The sequence below is a fragment of the Chiloscyllium punctatum genome, chromosome 2 (genome assembly GCF_047496795.1).
Source record: "Chiloscyllium punctatum isolate Juve2018m chromosome 2, sChiPun1.3, whole genome shotgun sequence".
In the NCBI taxonomy this organism is placed as follows: Eukaryota; Metazoa; Chordata; class Chondrichthyes; order Orectolobiformes; family Hemiscylliidae; genus Chiloscyllium; species Chiloscyllium punctatum.
This window is the reverse complement of record NC_092740.1, coordinates 48,374,337-48,393,464: the sequence shown is the minus strand read 5'-3', so window position 1 is coordinate 48,393,464 and position 19,128 is coordinate 48,374,337. Positions and strand designations below refer to the sequence as shown.

The following is a 19,128-nucleotide window of genomic DNA, read 5'->3' as shown; positions in this document are numbered from 1 at the left end:
CAAGGCTTGATTGCAGTCAAAGTTTCAAAGGATTTCAATTGTAAACTTTGGAACAAATCCAGTTGCAGGATGTGTATCACTTAGAAGTGCTGATGAATGGAGTATGACTTTGACAATATCTTACATTTATATGTTCCTTTGAAATATAAAACACCAAAACACACTTCACAGGAGCATTGTTAAACAAATTATGATACCAGGAAAGTTTAGGTCAGATAACCAAAAGCTAGATTGAAAAGGAACAGATTTCCTTTATTAAGGAAAGAAAGTGAGGTAAAGAGGCAAAGAGTTTTATTTTTAAAAAACTCATTCAAGGGATGGTGGGTCGTCTGTAGTCATGTCTGAATACACTGCCAATTCCAATTGTCCTTGGCAAGGTGGTGGTGAGCTATTTTACTGAACTGCTGCAGTACCTGGTGTGTAAGTATATCCATCGTGCTATTCGGAAGGGAAGAGTAGTGAGTGCATTCCAGAGCTTGAGCCCGAGATAGCTGAAGACCATAGTGCAGAAATGTAATTTTGAATTAGAGTCATGGGGAGAAATATAGTGAAAGGGTTAATATTCAAATAGCATAACATTTAATCCTATATTAGAAACCTCCTGGAACATATACATCACTCCCAGATGCAACCACACTGTACACACTGTAATCATTCACGTTCGTCAAGAAGCTGGAATTAAAGGAGAACAGATAGCTCAGAGGATTCTCTGGCAGAATCTACACAGGTAGGGAGGGGTGAGTCCAGGGAGGGAATTGAAAACCAGGATAAGAATTTTCAAATCAAAGCATTGCTTGACCAGGAGCCAAATCCATTTCGTTTTACACTCAGTAAAGCATAATTGTGATGGTTCCCAATCACATGAGAGTTACAGAGAAACAGACACTTGCCAAAGAGTACTGCATTCAGGTGGAATGAATTTTGACAGTGGAAAAACTCCACTCAGATTACATAAAAATATAGAAAATATGAGGTGTAGGTCACTCGGCCTTCCTTTGGGACCTTGCAGTTCTGCAGAATTCTCGCAATGAGTTTCTGTACTACCTGTTCCTTTGTACTAATAGTAACAATGATTATGCTGTTTCCCTCATTTAATAAGAGCATCTTGCCTGATCTAGAAGACATGAAAATAGTTTAAACAATATCTCAAAAATAAAATAATTACTCCATAACTTTTTTTAAAATATGAAGGTCATTTAAAATATTTCTGCTTATCTCTGAATTTGAGGCTTTAAGTAGATTCTTTTTTGATATATGGCTAAATGGTTGGAAATGCTGCTGGATGGGACATCATCCCAAATATTAAAGTGAAACAGGTCAGCTGAAAGCAAAAAACAAATGCTGCAGATGCTGGAAATCTGAAGTAAAACAGTAAGTATTGGGCAAGTCTTTGACCTGAAATGGTAGCTCTGGTCTCTCTCCAGACTTGTTGAGTACTTCCAGCAAATTCCATTGTTATTATAGATCAACCAATGACTTTTAGTTCATGCAACATAGTAGTTTAGTAAAACACATCTCAAAATAGGTTACTGGGATTTTGAACTTTCAATTCCCTCTGTGCTGGCAATACTGCTCTACAGAAAATTCACTTCATGCATTTTGACTGTCCTGAGAGCAATGACCTTGGCTCAACCATGTTCCACTGTTTTATCAATAACTATCCCTCTTCATATTGAAACTGTTTGCACAGGTTCAGCTTTGTGTGGAACTTACACAATTTGAAGCAACCCATAATTGCTTAAAGCAGGTAACATTAAAAAAAACACAAAAGTGGCTGGTAATATTCTAAGTAACTCCAACTTAAACAAGAGAAAGCCCAGTCAACTACCCTGACCTTCAACAACAACACTACCACTGGGTTCCCCTTAACCAATTTCCTGGGAGTTACCATTGACCAGAAGCTAAAATGGATTAACCGTGTCAATGCTTTGGCTACAAGAGCAAGGAAGCATGGGTCTTTCATGATGAATGGCTCACTTCATGATTCCTCAGAACTTCTCTAGCTATCATTTACAAAGCTCCTGATCATAATATGACAATACTTACCACTTGCCTGAATAGGTGCAGCCGTAACACTCAGGAAGCTCACCACCATCTAGGGAAGAAAGGTTCAATTGCTAAACATCACTATAACTGAACTCCATATGTACTCCCTCCATCATGAATCTATTGTGGCTCCAGTCTGTTCAATTTACATGATGCATTTCAGCAACTCATCACAGTCACTTTGACAACACCACTAACATTAAAATAAATGCCATGTGAATAATATCACCTACAGCTTTCTCTCCAAGTCTTACATCATCTTGGACTTGTATAACTTTTTTTTAATCATTATTTAATATTTACTATCCTGGAGCTCCCTAACTAACATTATTATTGGAGCTCTATCACAAGAAAGACTGCAGCAGTTCAGGAAAGCCCACCATCATCACCTGTTTAGAACAATTATGCTTGGACAATAAAAATGGCTGCGAACATCCTACAAGCAAAGTTTAAAAGTGACCTAAATTCTTATCAAATTCAACATCCCTCGAAATCAGGCCCTACCTGACAGGGATGGAGGTGAAAGGTCTTTTGTAGATGTCTGTCAGTTTCTCCAAGACAACCAGTGCACTTGTGAATATTCGGTAGGTGTGCAAAAAGGTATTGAGGAAGTCAATGCTAAGAAAGCGCAGATCAGTCAGTCTCTCCAGCAGCCTCTCTACACTGGCATAGCGGATCTGTGGAACTTTACAGGAGTTCAGTGTCTTGCTGAAGCAGATATCCATATCATCACTATGGAGTCGGATATCAGATCTGAGGAAAATAATAATTTTTTAGTTAATTTCACAAACCCTTATGAATGTTATTTCATTAAGCATATTAATGCAAGGGAGCTATAGATTGCAGCCTCAAGGCTGAATTGGAATTAATCATCCGAATACTCTGCAATCTCATCCTTAATAACGGACACTAAAACCTTACAATGACTGAGGGCTGGCTAACTGCCCTATAATTTCCCTTCTTCGGCCTCCCTCCTTTCTTAAACATTTTCCAGTCTTCTGGCATCTTCCCCAACTCTAGTGATGCTGAAACATTGCTACTAATGCCTCCACAATCTATTTCATTCAGAATTCTGGGATGTATTCCATCTGGTCTGGGTGAGGTGTCCACCTCCAGATCTTTCAGCTTCCTCTGCATCTTCTCCTTAATGATGGCCGCTACACTCACTCTGCCTTCTGACTCTCCTGAAGTTCAAGTATACTGCTTTCCACCATGAAAAGTGATACAACGTTCCTATTTAGTTCTTCACCATTTCTTTCCTTCTTTATCTTCACTAGTGCTCCCCATCCCAACCTTTCCCGAATCTATACTTGTCTAAAGTCTGTCACATATCAATTTTCTCTGCATAAATGAGATGAAATGTTTTGCTCTCCACAATTTTTGTAGAAATTTCTCCAGCATTCACAGTTTATATCACATTCTATCTACCTTGTTTGTTTTAAGTCAAGACTAACTGCAAGCAAGAGTCCTGTAAGAAAAGAAGTATTGAGTTAATTAATCCATGATTTTGCACTGTCTGCAGGGAAAGCTCTCACAAAATTGCATTGTGGATACATGCCCAGCATAAAGAGGCCCATCATTTGGAATTGAGATCAGGAGAAATGACTTCACTTGACAGGTTGTGAATCCTTGTCAGAACAGGAGGAGGCCATTCAACCCCTCAAGCCTGCTCCACCCTTCAATGATATCATTCCTGATCTGTGGCCCAATTCCTCATATCTGTCTTTTGCTTAACAGAAAAATCATCTGTCTCTGATTTAGAATTAACAATTGATCTAGCACCCACTATCATTTGTGGAAGAGTGTTCCAAGAGTCTACCACCCTTTGTGTGTAGACATGCTTCCTAATGTCTCTGCTGAATGGTCTGGCCCTAATTTTTAAGACTTTGCCCACTAGTGCTGGAATCCCCAACCAGTGGAAATAGTTTATCTGCCCTTTATTTTTACTACTAATGTCATGAAGAGTTTGATCAGATTACCTCTTACCCTTCTACAAGCTAGAGAAAACAAGCCTAATTTGTATAATCTCATAATTTAAATCCTGAGGTCCAGGCATCATTCTTGTAAACCTGTATAATTGCTCCCTCCAAGGCCAAGATATCCGTCCTAAGATGTGGTACCCAGACCTGCTCACAGTACTCCATGTGGGTCTAACAAAGCATTCTGTACCTCAAAGGGTCAGGGATGCTCCATCATAGAATACATTTAAGTTTGAAATAGAAAATGTTTTAATCTCTTGGGGAATCAAGCAAAAATAGGAGTACGTGGGAAAGTAGAATTGAGGCAGTAGATTGTACTGAATGGTACCGCAGGCTCAGGGAGCCCATTGGTCTACTTCTGTTCCTATTGTTTTGTGATTTCCTTTAATTCATTCCCATTAAGATCCATTCATTGTGAGAATCAGCCATTGGACAATTTGAACGAAACTTACCTAATCATATGAGGCACAGTAACTTTTGAATATTCCTCAAACACACTGGTCATTAAACCATTGCATCGTATGTTGTCTATACACTGCAAAAATACACAAACACCAGTGAATTAGAAATAAAATGGCATTTTCCAGGCTTTCAGAAGAAAAATGCAGATTACAAAATTAATAATGCTGTTCTAACCCTTTGAGGGCTACAGTTGTGTCATGAACACTATCACCGAGGTTTTTTTTTAAACTTACTTATATTTTCTACCCTGTAGGATTGAATATTTGGATGAACTTAAACACATTCAGAGCATGCGAGAAGTTACAAGGAACAGCTCCATAAGCTAGCAAAGAAACAAACACCCTCCAGAACACTAGGCATACATAACTGAAGGTTGCACCACCATGGAAATAGATGCCATAGACATATCTGTCCTTACAGAGATCATTAGAAGAAGAGAAGCCTTAGTAGGTGATAGTCTATTAAAATGCTGTTATGAGTCAGGATAATTACAAATAATAACTTACATTTATATAGCATCTTTAACTTGTTCAGAAGCAGTTTGCAATGGACTCTATGTAGGTTACGATATAAAATCTTTGAAAAATTGACAAGGCACAAATGGCAAAAGCCAAAATGGGTGCTGACCACTCGTATGTCGTAAATTCCTAATTTTGCAATGCATCACTTCGTCCTTGCACATTATTAAATAGCCAGATTAATGAATCTTGTGGAATTATTATCTGACCTATGATTCGGCATTTGCACATGAAAATCCACTGCACTTGCCAAAATGCCTCATTTCAAACTGGATTCATTTAATCCAAGATAATTCAATTATTCCAAAAAAGGATAATTAAACAATGTTTTCCTTTCATCCGCATTTTCCACTAAGCCTAACAAAGGAAACGGTAACACTGTGGTTACATTACTCAACTAATGCTCCAGATGAGCTCAAATCATACCATGGCAACGGGGGGGATTTAAATTAAATTAATAAATCTGGAATAAAAAAATACTAGTCTCAGTAATGATGATCACGAATGCACTGGCAAGGAAACTCTGAACTAAGTACCATTAGCTGCCTAAGTAAACCTCCAGAATGTTGAGCACTACTTGCAGGACACAAAGTACTCAGGAGGAGTCCTTCAACATTTAATACCATAGTAGCACCACAATGAGCTGAGCTGGCCATGTCCTGAAGTGGATATCTACCAGTCAATCTGTGGCAAGTGGTGAGAGAACCAGAGGGATAAACCTGCTTGACTCTTTACCAATCTACCTGCTAGGCATCCATGACAGTACTGGGCCACCACATAGTTTTTGCTGCTGTTAAGTTCTATCTTCATGTGGAATACACCCTCCATCTTGCTCTCTAGTACCATGCTGAACGGACTAGACTTAGAACAGATCTAGCAATTCAAAACCGGGATCCAAAACTGAGGCATGATAGGCTATCAGGAGCTGTGGAATTGCAATCCACAGCAGTCTGTAACCTCATGATAAAGCATATCCTTCACTCTAACATTATACTAGGAAATCAACCCTAGTTTAGAGCACACAAAGCATATTTAAAAATGAGATGTCAACAAGTTAAAACTACGGGACTACACACATTCCAACAAACAGAAGCAGAATGCGACAGACAGTGTCACAACTATTGGATCAGATCAAATCTCTGCAGTTGCGCCACAGCGAGTCATGGGCCACTTGGTAAGCAAATAAGCAAATTATTGGTCATACAGGTTTCACAATGCTCCCCATTCTGAATGAATGGTGGAGCACAGCACATCAGTCCAAGGGACGAGGCTAAAGCCTTGAAATAAGGCTAAGTGGACCACCCATCCCAACCTCCTCCTGAGGTCCATTTGATTATATCTGTGATTTCAAGAAACAGGTGAAGACATTGGACATCATAAAAGGTTATGGGGCCTGACAACATTCAATAAGTAATATAGAAGGCATTTGTCCAGACCCTACTGTGCTACTGGCCAAGTTGCTCCAGCACGGATTCGGCACTAACATCTACCAGGTATATTTTGTGCACAAAATATGCACAGGACAAATTGTGCATATATTGTGCAGGACAAATTGTAAAATATAAGCTCCTGACTAACTGAAGCAGGATTAAAATGAAATAGGTGGGTGAGATATGCAAATACCATTCAACCTGGGGGCATGAATAGTTCAGACAAAAGGCAAAATGCTTTTTATTTCAGTAAGTTGTCAGGCTGTTTTCCCCAAAGATAAATAAGATCATGGGTCAGTGATGAAAAAGCTCAGAGGCTGTGGAATATTTAGCAGGGAGCCCAAGGCTCCCAAATCAGGGTGAACCCAGCAACAACCTGACTTCAAAGCTATATATGGATTCAAAGCTATACCTGGATTGTCCAGGTCTATTTCAATATATAATTTCAGTTGCATCACACTGTAGACTTTTGCTATAAATTCTGTGTTTTACAATCTTATACTCCACAACCACCTGATGAAGGAACAGTGCTCTGAAAACTAATCCTTCCAAGTAAACCTGTTGGACTATAACTTGGTGTTGTGCGATTTTTAACTTTGTGCACCCCAGTTCAACACTGGTACCTCCAATATCATTTAAAACTCTGACAGAGTTTAACAAGAAGCTCCCCTGCTGGGGCCAGTATGGAGGGGAGGTGCTAGTCAAGACCAGGGGACACAGTCTCAGATAAGAGACAGGCATTTGGGACTGTGATGAAGAGGAATATTTTTCACTCGGGGGTGGTGAACCTTTGGAATTTCAAACCCCAGAGGGGTTCAAAAGTCCAACCATTGAGTATCTTCAAGCCAGAGGTAGATTTGTGGATGCTTATATCAAGAGATATGGGATAATGCGGGAAAAAGGAATTGAGGTAGAGATCAGCCATGATCGACGGATCTTAATGAGACTGGCAGGCTTGAGTTACAGAAGGGGCTGGTTAGTCTTGGATTGTTTTCCCCCTGCAGTGTAGGAGGCTGAGGGGTGACCTTGTAGAGGTTTATAATATCATGAGGGGCATAGATAAGATGAATTGCCATCACTTTCTGCAGGAGGTTGGCCGGGGTGGGGGGAGAATGGTGGTTTTGGGTGGGGGGGTTGTGGAAGTCCAAGACAGGAAAGATTCAGAAAGGACCTGAGGGTCAACTTTTCACACAGAGAGTGCGTATATAGAATGAGCTACCAGAAGTAGTGGTTGAGGTGGGCACAATTACAATATTTAAAAGACATTTGGACAGGTACAGGGATAGAAATGTGTTATGACATTAGGTAAACTCTCCTGCTTAATTTAAAACCAGCAACACAGAAAATAATTATCCTGTGCAGTAATCTGTAGGAATTCAAGTGGCCAAGAACGAAGTAAAGTAAAAACTAACAACATTATTTCTTAAAGTATAACAGAGAATAATTAACTACCCACTATTTACAATTTCTTTCTCTAACCTATCTTTTACCTTCCCTTCTAATAATAATGGTCTGATAAAACTCCCAATTAAGATTTATAAAACAACACTTCTTATCTCAAAGCCAGGAAGCTATAGGTTCTTATCTTTTGATCTTCCTGTGTCTTCTTTTCTCCTTGTTAGGAATTTCTGCATCACAAGTTACTGATCGAAAAGGGACTTTTAAAGAGAGATTTTTTTTCAAGCAGTCTGTTACATTCTAGGACCTGGCAGTTCTCCTCTCAACTGTTCAAATTTCCCTGGCCTCATACCCCAGAGCATTGGACTGTGTTATTGGCTTTTAAGATTGTCAATATACTTGATTGGAATTTGGTATTTCTTCACAGTACACTTTAAGCTGATTGGCCAAATTTGAATTTGTGTTTTTTGTCTCATAGCAACTCAGCGAGTTCAGTTTGTTCTCAATCAAATGTGACTTTGTAGATTCTCCAGCACTCTGCGTACTTGCCAAGTCCTTCACTCTCTTAAAGGTACACCCACATCTTCATAACACCTCATCTAAACTCTATCAGTTAAATCCGCAATAACTCATCTGTGATTATTCTTCTGACCTGCAACTTGTATGATTTTTAAATTAAATGTCTGTAACATAAGACTCCAATGAAATAGCTCATATTCTTATCTTTAAAACATTCTAAGAATGTAAGCAGATTGTGGTTTGTATACACAACCATCTCGGACACATTGTTCGTGACATATACATTAAAATGTTGTCAGGCCAGTACCAAACTCAATAGTTGCTTTTCAATTGTGGAGTATTTCCTCTAGTGGAAGTTGATCTTCTTCAAAAAGTAACCAATCAGCAGTTCAATCTCATCCTCATCTTCTTGTAGGAGTACAGCTCCAACTCCAATGTCACTAGCATCAATGGCAACTTTAAAAGGTTTTGAAAAGTTTGGTGTAGCTAAAACTGGTTTAGTGGTTAATATTGATGTCAAATGGTCAAATTCCTCCTGGCATGGTTCTGTCCATCAAAACTTTGTGATCTTCTTCAGCAAATCGGTTAATGGTGCCACTACGCTGCTGAAGTTTGGAACAAACTTCTGATAGAACTACATTCGCCATGACCAGGGCCTCCAAGCCCTCCGTTTTTTCCTCTCCAGACGTCCCTAACAGTACCCTTCCACTGACACTCTCATTCGTTTGGTCGGACTGGTCCTCACCCTTAACAATTTCTCCTTTGAATCCTCCCACTTCCTCCAGACCAAAGGCGTAGCCATGGGCACAAGTATGGGCCCCAGCTATGCCTGTCTCTTTGTTGGCTATGTAGAACAGTTGATCTTCCGTAATTACACCGGCACCACTCCCCACCTCTTCCTCCGCTACATTGATGACTGCATTGGCGCCACCTCGTGCTCCCGCAAGGAGGTTGAGCAATTCATCAACTTCACCAACACATTCCACCCTGACCTTAAATTTACCTGGACTATCTCTGACACCTCGCTCCCCTTCCTGGACCTCTCCATCTCCATTAGTGACGACCGACTTGACACTGACATTTTTTACAAACCCACTGACTCCCATAGCTACCTGGATTACACCTCTTCCCACCCTATCTCTTGCAAAAATGCCATCCCATATTCCCAATTCCTCCGCCTCCGCCGTATCTGCTCCCAGGAGGACCAGTTCCACCATAGGACACACCAGATGGCCTCCTTCTTTAGAGACCGCAATTTCCCTTCCCATGTGGTTAAAGATGCCCTCCAACGCATCTCGTCCACATCCCGCACCTCCGCCCTCAGACCCCACCCCTCCAACCATAACAAGGACAGAACGCCCCTGGTGCTCACCTTCCACCCTACAAACCTTCGCATCAACCAAATCATCCGCCGACATTTCCGCCACCTCCAAAAAGACCCCACCACCAGGGATATATTTCCCTCCCCACCCCTTTCTGCCTTCCGCAAAGACCGTTCCCTCTGTGACTACCTGGTCAGGTCCACACCCCCCTACGACCCACCCTCCCATTCTGGCACTTTCCCCTGCCACCGCAGGAACTGTAAAACCTGTGCCCACACCTCCTCCCTCACCTCTATCCAAGGCCCTAAAGGAGCCTTCCACATCCATCAAAGTTTCACCTGCACATCCACCAATATCATTTATTGTATCCGTTGCTCCCAATGTGGTCTCCTCTACACTGGGGAGACTGGGCGCCTCCTAGCAGAGCGCTTTAGGGAACATCTCCGAGACACCCGCACCAATCAACCAAACCGCCCCGTGGCCCAACATTTCAACTCCCCCTCCCACTCTGCCGAGGACATGGAGGTCCTGGGCCTCCTTCACCGCCGCTCCCTCACCACCAGACGCCTGGAGGAAGAACGCCTCATCTTCCGCCTCGGAACACTTCAACCCCAGGGCATCAATGTGGACTTCAACAGCTTCCTCATTTCCCCTTCCCCCACCTCATCCTAGTTTCAAACTTCCAGCTCAGTTACTGTCTCCTTGACTTGTCTGACCTGCCTATCTTCTTTTCCACCTATCCACTCCACCCTCTCCTCCTTGACCTATTACCTTCATCTCCTCCCCCACTCACCCATTGTACTCTATGCTACTCTCTCCCCACCCCCACCCTCCTCTAGCTTATCTCTCCATGCTTCAGGCTGACTGCCTTTATTCCTGATGAAGGGCTTTTGCCCGAAACGTTGATTTCGCTGCTCGTTGGATGCTGCCTGAACTGCTGTGCTCTTCCAGCACCACTAATCCAGTATTCTGATAGAATCTGCTGAGTGCTAAGAATCGAAGCACCTCTTTCTTCCAGGTTGGGCATGGCAATTCCTCAATAGCCTTTGTCTTTGCAGTCTATGGGGTCAGCCTTCCATGACTGATGTTATGTCTCAAGAGCTTTGCTTTCACAAATTCCACTTTATTTAAGTTTATCACCAGTTTTGTTTCTCATAGTCATTCAAAGAGCTCTGCCAACTGTTCCATGTGATCTTTCTAGAACTTACTAAAGATCACTACATCATCCAAATAGACTGCACAGTTTGTTAACCCAGCCACAACTGTGTTCATGGGTCTTTTGAATGTGGCGAGTGCATTCTTCATTTCAAAGGGTATCACTTTAAACTGATATTGTTAGAAAACGCAGAAATTTCTTTCACCGTCTCTGATAAAGGTACCTGCCAGTAACCACGCATTAAGTCCAACTTGGTGATGTAACTGGCTTGGCCGACTTTCTCGATACAGTCCTCCAATCTAGGAATTGGATAAGAGTCCAATTTTGTAACAGCATTGTCCTTCTGATAATCCACACAGAATCGTTCAGTTCTGCCAGGTTTGGGAACTAAGACAATCGGCAAACTCCACTCGAGTAACAGTACGAACACGTTATCCTCTCGGGAAAACATCCAAGTCTCAGTTTTTATTTGCCACCTGCTTCATGCTACACTGTGCCCTCTTTAGGTGTTGTTTAGCTAACTCACCTAAACTTAATCTCTCCCTCACCTCCAAAACATAATCTAATTGCGAGATCTCTGACTTTGGTCCTGCCAATTTTTCTTTAATTAACTTCAAAGGGCCTCTCACTTCATGACTGAATACTAACTCAATGGGAGTGAACTGAGTAGATTCATTTGGGGCATCTCTAATGGCAAGCAATATGAATGGGACACCATTATCCCAATCATTTGGTTAATCCTGACAGTATGTTTTCAAAGTGGTCTTCAAGGTCTGATGCCACCTCTCTGAAGCTCCCAAGGATTCAGGATGATACACACTGGATTCAAAATGCTATATACCTAAGCTATCCATAGCCCCTTAAAACAGTCTAGCAGTAAAATCTGACCCTTGATCTGACTGAATCTCTCTGGGCAGTCCATACCGTGTGAAGAAAGCTACTGACTCCTCTACCACCTTTTATTGTCTTGATACTCCATAACGGGAGAGAGCAGGAGAGAGAGAGAGAGCAGGAGAGAGAGAGAGAGAGAGAGAGAGAGAGAGAGAGAGAGAGAGAGAGAGAGAGAGAGAGAGAGAGAGAGAGAGAGAGAGAGGTGTGTGAGACAGAGAGAGACAGAGAGAGAGAGAGAGAGAGAGAGAGATTTGGAGACTTACGCCACAAAGGCAGCAGAAGTCTTACTGTTGATGTACAGTCTGGCCTGCCCTGGCTGTGTCTTCTTGGGGTCTCCTTTACTAGCTTCACTAATGCCACTGGCTTAGCTTCTTTTACCATATCTTTTCCCACAGCACCTTTCTTTAATAATCAGCACTACAAATTTATGTGTCCCACTTTACCACAGTAGAAACATCTGAGGCCATTCACCTCCTTTCCACCCTCTTGGGCTTCTTTTTTTACCCAGTGGTAAAATCTTGCCAGTGCTCTCTACTCTTGGTTTAGTATGTAGCACCTCCCCTTCTCCCAACTTCTATTTGTCACAGGATGAAATTTTGGCTGGAATTTTGCCTTATGCACCATCATGTACTCATCTGCTAAATCTGCTGCCCTTCTCACTTCCTGAACTTTCTGTTCCTTTACGTGAATTCTTACCATCTCTGGAATTGAGTTTTTAAACTCCTCCAGCAGAACCTCAAATGATGTATCTATTTTCAAAGCACTCACCCATCGATCAAAGTGACTATGTTTAATTGTTTCAAACTCAACACGAGTTTGACCTGGTTCCTTCTTTGTGTTTCTGAATTGCTGTCCATATGCTTCTGGTACCAATTCATAAGCACTTAAAATAGCCTGTTTAACCTCTTCATAATCCCTTGACACCTCATCTGACAGTGCAGCAAATAATGCCAACCAATTTAGTCTGAACTAGCATTACCCATAAATCCTCGGACCACTCCAACTGCCTAGTCAATCTTTCGAACGAAATAAAGAAAACTTCAACACATTTTTCAACAAAACGTGTCAGAGTTTTGACATATTTTTATATATCACAACCTCCTCTTTTAATCTCCATCCTGTTAACTTGACTTTGCTGACTAAGTCGCAATTTCTCAAATTCAAATTCTCTTTCTCTTTCTCCCTTTCTCTCTCTCTTTGCTCAGCAAAGAACCATCTCTCTCTTTTTTTTCCTCTCTCTCTACCCCTCTCCTCTCTCTCTTTCCCTTTCTCTCTCCCTTTGTTTATCTTTTAACTACATTTTCTTCAATTGTTATTTAGGTTTTTCTACCTCTACTGCACTTGGCTGTTTCTCTGACACACCTAAGTGTTTGAGTAACCCTTTTACAATTTCAGCTTTACTTTTGTCCTTGGTTAAACCCAAATCTAACTTCTGTTAATTCTAAAAGTGTGGCCTTTTCCTTTCCGTCTAAGCTTTCTTGGCAAATTTGAGAATCATCTTCAAATCCCAGAACATCTTCTGCAATTTTAAGAGCCATTTCTCTCACTTTTAATTTAATCAACCCCAACTCACCGAAATTAAACAAATTGTCTCACCTGCGTTTTATTTAAAGATAAAGGATACTAATCTGCAAGCGTTTAAAATCTGCTGGGAATTTTTGTAACCCCAAATCTATTCAAATCTGTCTAAACTAGTTCAAATCCTGGTCCTGAGCCCCCAAACTGTTATGACATGGAGTGAACTCTCCTGCTTAATTTAAAACCAGCAACACAGAAAAAAAATTATCCCGTGCAGTAATCTGTAAAACTTCGAGTGGCCAAGAACTATGTAAAGTAAAAATTGCAATTTGATTTCTTAAAGTATAACAGAGAATAATTAACTAACCACAGTTTACAATTTCTTTCACCTTCCCTTCTATAATACTAGTTCTACAAAACTCCCAATTAAGATTGACAAAACAACACTTCTTATCTCAAAACCAGCAGCTGAAGGTTCTGGTCATCAGATCTTCCTGTGTCTTCTTTGCTCCTTGTTAGGAATGTCTGCATCACAGGTTACTGATCAAAAAGGGACTTTTTAAAGAGAAATTTTTTTTCAAGCAGTCTGTTACATGCTAGGACTTGGCAGTTATCCTCTCAACTGTTCAATTTTTCCCCCAGTCTTATACCCCAGAGGATCAGATTGTGTCATTGGCTTTTAAGATTGTCAATATACTCAATTCAAGCTTGATTGGAATTTGTTATTTTTTCTGGATAAAATTTAAACTGATTGGCCAAAGTCAAATTTGTGTTTTTGTCTCATAGCAACTCAGCAAGTGTGGTTTGTTCTGAACCAAATGTGACTTTGCAAATTCTCCAGCACTGGGTGTCCTTCACTCTCTTAAAGGTACATTTACATGACCCTATGACTCAATTGACATACAACAAAACATCCACGGTATGAGGAGCAACCTAGAGGTGACTTAGTAAATAAGAGTAATTTTAACAGGCAAACGGCTGTTATGAATGAGCTTTCTATTGACTGAAGCAATAGAGCAGCAGCAGTCTGGAGACCCAGTATGGCCTTGTGTGTTGCCACGCATTTCACATTCCTCTCTTGAGACTTCAGTGGTAGCAAGTGAAGATATGTGCTCTTCCATTAGTGCAAAGGAAGAAATCCTCAAAGATAAAGAGGTGGCCACTGAAGTCAAGAGGAAGTCGATCCCTGCTTGTATCAAAATTCAAGTCAATGGGAATTGAAGGGTCAATTCCAAATTTAATGGAATCATGTCTAATGCAAGGGAAGACAGCCGGTCATGCAGCAACCGAGGAGCAGAAGAATTGACATTCCGAGCACGTTCCTAAAGAAGAGCTTATACTCAAACTGTCAACTCTCCTACATTCCGAGCACGTTCCTAAAGAAGAGCTTATACTCAAACTGTCAACTCTCCTGCTCCTCGGATGCTGCGTGACTGGTTGTGCTTTTCCAGCACCACACTTTTGGACCATATCCTAGTGTCATGTGACTTCTGAAGAAGACACACACCTTGTTGCACAATGTCATAACTTTCACACCATACAAAAATGGGAACATTGTGGACTGTGAGAAGATTAATGTAGAATTTCAAAAGAATGTGGGTGGAATGAATGAACAAATTGCCCTCCAAGCTACTCATCATCCAAATTTGGAAATATATCGTCATTCCATCACTATCAAAATTCTGTCATTTGCTCCCTAACAGCATTGTGGGTCTACCTACAGCACATAGACTACAGCGGTTCAAAAAGGTAGCACACCACCATCTTCTCAAGGGCAGCTAAGGACAGGCAATAAAATCTGGACCAGCTGATGCCCACACCACATGAACGACTAACAAAGAAAGTAGCAAGTGATGTTCAATGTGGAAAAGTGTAATGTAATTTGTTTTGGTGGTTGGAACAGGGAAAGAAAATTCTAGCAGGGATATGATTACACTGGAGTGGATGCTGAGGAAATTCACCAGGAATTTACCTGGGATGGGAGTTTCAGTTATGAAGAGAGATTGGACAGACTGGAGTTATTTTCCTTAGAGCCGAAGAGATGGAGTTGGGTCACAATTGAGATGTAAATCATTGGAAGGGGCACAGACAACTTTTTTCCTCAGTCAAGAGATTAATGGCCGGGGACACAGAGTTAAAGTAAGAGGCAGAAGGTTTATAGGGATGTGAAGAAAACTTAATTCACCCAGAAGCTGTTGGGAATCTAGAGCTCATTATCTACAAGGACTGTACAGGGAGAAACAGTCATAATATTTAAGATTTATTTAGATGCAATGTCAAGGCATATAAGGTTATGCTGGAAAATGGAACTGGAATAGTTTGGTGTGCTTTTATGACTCATACAGAGTTAATGGGTTGAGGGCTGTTTTCTGTGTTGCAGACCTCGAAGAGACTAAAACATAAAATAAGGGATATAACTCTGAAAGAGCTGCAGGAGTGAACATGAGTGTGCGTGGAAATTAGTCAATGAAGTTGGCAGGACAGGTTGAGACCACAATGAATGAAAAATCCAGAACGCTAGGCTTTATTGACAGGGACAAAGAGTATTAGGGAAATTATGTTAAGTTTGAATAAGACACCAATTTGGCCTCAGGTGGAGTTTTGTATCCAGTTCTGGACACCATACTTTAGGAAATATCTGAAGGCATTATAGAGAGCGCAGAAACAATTTACAAATAGTTCCAGAAATTCTTCCTAAGACTGTGAGAAACTACAGAGAGTTGTGAACACAGCCCAGTCCATCATGCAAACCAGCCTTCCACCCAATGGTACCATTTAGCCTTCCTACTCAGGAAAGCAAGCAACATAATCAAAGACCACTCCCACCCTGATTATAGTCTCTTCCCACCCTCTTCCATCGGGAAGATGATGTAAAAGTATGAATACATATAAGAATGGATTTGAGAACAGCTTCCTCCCTGCTGTTATCAGACTTTTGAACGGACCTTTCAAATGCTAATTCTGATCTCTCTCTCTCTCTGCAGCTAACACTGTATACTGCACTGTGTTCTGCTACCCTGATGCATTTTGTATGGTACAATCTGCTGGTAGTGCGACCAAAACAACATTTTTTACTGTATCCTCGTACAAATGACATCAATAAATCTGATCAAAGCAAAGAAGTTGGAATTTCAGGTACAAAGGTAGCTTGGAAAAGTTGGAATTCTTTTTTTCGGAGAAGGTTGAGAGGAGATTTGATAGAGGTATCCAAAACCATAAGAGCTCTCGATAGAGCTAGATGGAATTATCCTTGACAAGAAACAAAACTGGAACGAGCTTAAATACAAAAACAGAGAATGCTGGAGAAACTCAGCAGGTCTGACAACATCTGTTGAAAAAAAAGCAAAGTTAATTTTTCAAGTCTAGTGACCCTTTATTAGAACTGAATGCAACTGGGTAAGGGTGGTATTTATGATGGTTAAGAGGATGGGGATTGCTTAAGGGGTAGAGAGATGGAGTGAATAAAATACATGGAAACCATGCCCAGAGAGAGACATATAAAGAAGAGCGAGACAAAGGGTTTGTTGATGATAAGCTAAGAGGGAGATAATGGTGAATAGGGCACCAAGTCAGGAGTGTAACAGAATACTCTCCACTTGCTTTGATTTGTGCAGCAAGTTCCAATTGCTTCCAAGAAGCTTGGCATTATCTAGGACACACCTACATAGTGCCCCATCCGCCACCTTAGACAATCACTCCCACCACCTCTGGAGGCACAATGCCAGCAGTGTTTACCATCTCCAAGATACACCGCAGTAACACATTCAGACCTTTCTGTATACCCACAATTTCTACTCACTGCAAAAATAAGGACATTACACACATGGAAAACGCCACCATCTGCAAATCCTACTCGGAGCCTTGCTAGTGATTCTTACATCCCACATCCCGTGCTATCTGCTTCTGCCTGTAGTCACCCTTCCCAGGAAAACTGTTGCCATGGTATTGCACATCCCATGATTGAATAGAAAAAAGAAATCTGTAGGGTCATTGAGAGTGAAGTGTATGGACATGACATGTCTGTCTACCGGCAGCACAGTTCCCATTGCAAAACAGTCAGCTCGTCTAGGCAATGCAGGAGTGGGAGAGAAAAAAAAGGAGACCCCAAGGGGTTCTTATTGTATCTGAAGTGACACATTTTTCCATCCATTCCCAGAAGCAACAAACAAATTCTTTCTGGCCCGAATCTGCTGGCTGGGCCCCAGGTTAAAATTACAGTCAGACTCAATGTTGTCATCAGAGCTTAATCTGCTTATTTAATGACAGAACCCTCTGATCCCAAACAGGAGCTTGCTTGCTTCCTCAATGGGGCAAATTAAAATCACAACCCACAGAAAGGCACTGGGATGCCAAGTGGGCTAAATTACTACAGCAATTTTAAGCGGCCATCTGCTCTTGCTTCATATGGGAGCTGTTGCAATTGTTTTCCACCGTGAATTTTCAATTAAATTGAAAAGACAATGGAACATTCATCAGGATATGTATTTCTCTAACACTTCAGATTTGTCTGGAGAAATGAATCGAACATTTTGGAATAATATAAATTATATTTACCTGGCTTACGTCACTGGTCCATGCAGCTTTTTCCTGTCTAGACGGGGCTAGCAACACAACTGTGAACGGGGGGGCATCAGCTGATTCAACCACAATTTTGAAATCTAGATGCCCAAAAACCTGACCAGAGCCTTTCGCTATAAAATATAAACGAAACTTAATGCATGAAAAATTATTTATTGCATAAAGTAGCAGCATGGCTTTCGATAAACCTAAACAATGAAACTCCCATAAATATATTCCAAGTATAAATGTTAACAGCTAACCATTTCCTTTGGGTCTGTACCACCCCACCGAGTAATTGGAAGAAATTTTGTTGACAACAGTCACAGTTGACAAGTTTTTAACTCTAAATCTCCAGACCTGCATCAAATTGACTCTTTACTATTTGCAGGTCTCATCAACTCTTCCCATTATTCAAAATCTGTCCAATTTCCTCAGAGATTCCGTGGTTTAAATCATTGTTTGGTGTGGTACTGAGCCTGAACAGGAGTTTTTGAGAATGGCCCCATTTCCACCATTTACTCAAGTGTTGGAAGCTGCTGGAAGTTCCACCTGCTTCTGACAGCACAACAAATTGTGGAGTTTTCCCCCCGATTTCCTGGACTAGTAACTGGCTGTAATATTCTGGGGAGACAACATATACTTTGCATCAGGAAAAATAAACTCTACAGGCAGATTTCTCAGAATGTTAATTTGGAGGCATTTAAAGCAGGGTGATGAAAATTCTGCCTACAGTAAGACACTGTATATATTTTGTTAAAAATGTTCAATTGCAATCAACTTCTTGATTTAACCAGGTAAAATTCTTGTAAAATACAGAATGCATTCTATTATTGTAAAAAGTAAATTGAGGAATCATTAAAAGCTCAGTATTTACAGCATATCATTAAGATTCCTTGTGTACTCACATTCATCTTCACTTGAATCAGGTTCTTCTATTAGGGTGCAGTCTATCAAAGAAATCACACCTCCAGTCTGAAGCAAAGAGAAAAATGATTTAAAACAAAATCTTTTTACAGAGACCCTACTTTGATTATTTCTGATATCTTCTGTCTAGTTTTATAGATTCATGGCACAGAATTCTATCATTTGATCACTATGCAGAAGTAAAGAAGAATGGTTAAAAATTGACTCATCAGGTTTTCCTGAACCTTTTAACCACCTGGAACATACACCAATATAATAATATCAATACCCCAGTAATATGGATTGACTGCCTTACTGACCATAGATAAATGTTCTGGTTGATGCACAGCAGCACATCTTTCATTCTGGATTTAGCCTTGACTGTACTTGTGAGGCAATCTCTTAACAGTGTTGCTGGCTCTCAGA

At 40.9% G+C, this 19,128-nt stretch overlaps 1 protein-coding gene across 2 annotated transcripts in view; it reads right to left on the bottom strand.

Moving 5' to 3' along the window:
• The window catches only part of rasgrf2b (Ras protein-specific guanine nucleotide-releasing factor 2b), a 230,526-nt gene that overhangs the window by 88,939 nt on the left and 122,459 nt on the right, over positions 1-19,128 (bottom strand). For both annotated transcript variants that reach the window (XM_072582334.1, XM_072582343.1), the window contains exons 11-14: positions 18,705-18,771; positions 17,794-17,930; positions 4,478-4,560; positions 2,551-2,799 (exon numbers count right to left, since the gene is read on the bottom strand). In XM_072582334.1, coding sequence (XP_072438435.1) covers positions 2,551-2,799; positions 4,478-4,560; positions 17,794-17,930; positions 18,705-18,771 — 536 coding nt within the window. The remainder of the gene's footprint in view (positions 1-2,550; positions 2,800-4,477; positions 4,561-17,793; positions 17,931-18,704; positions 18,772-19,128) is intronic.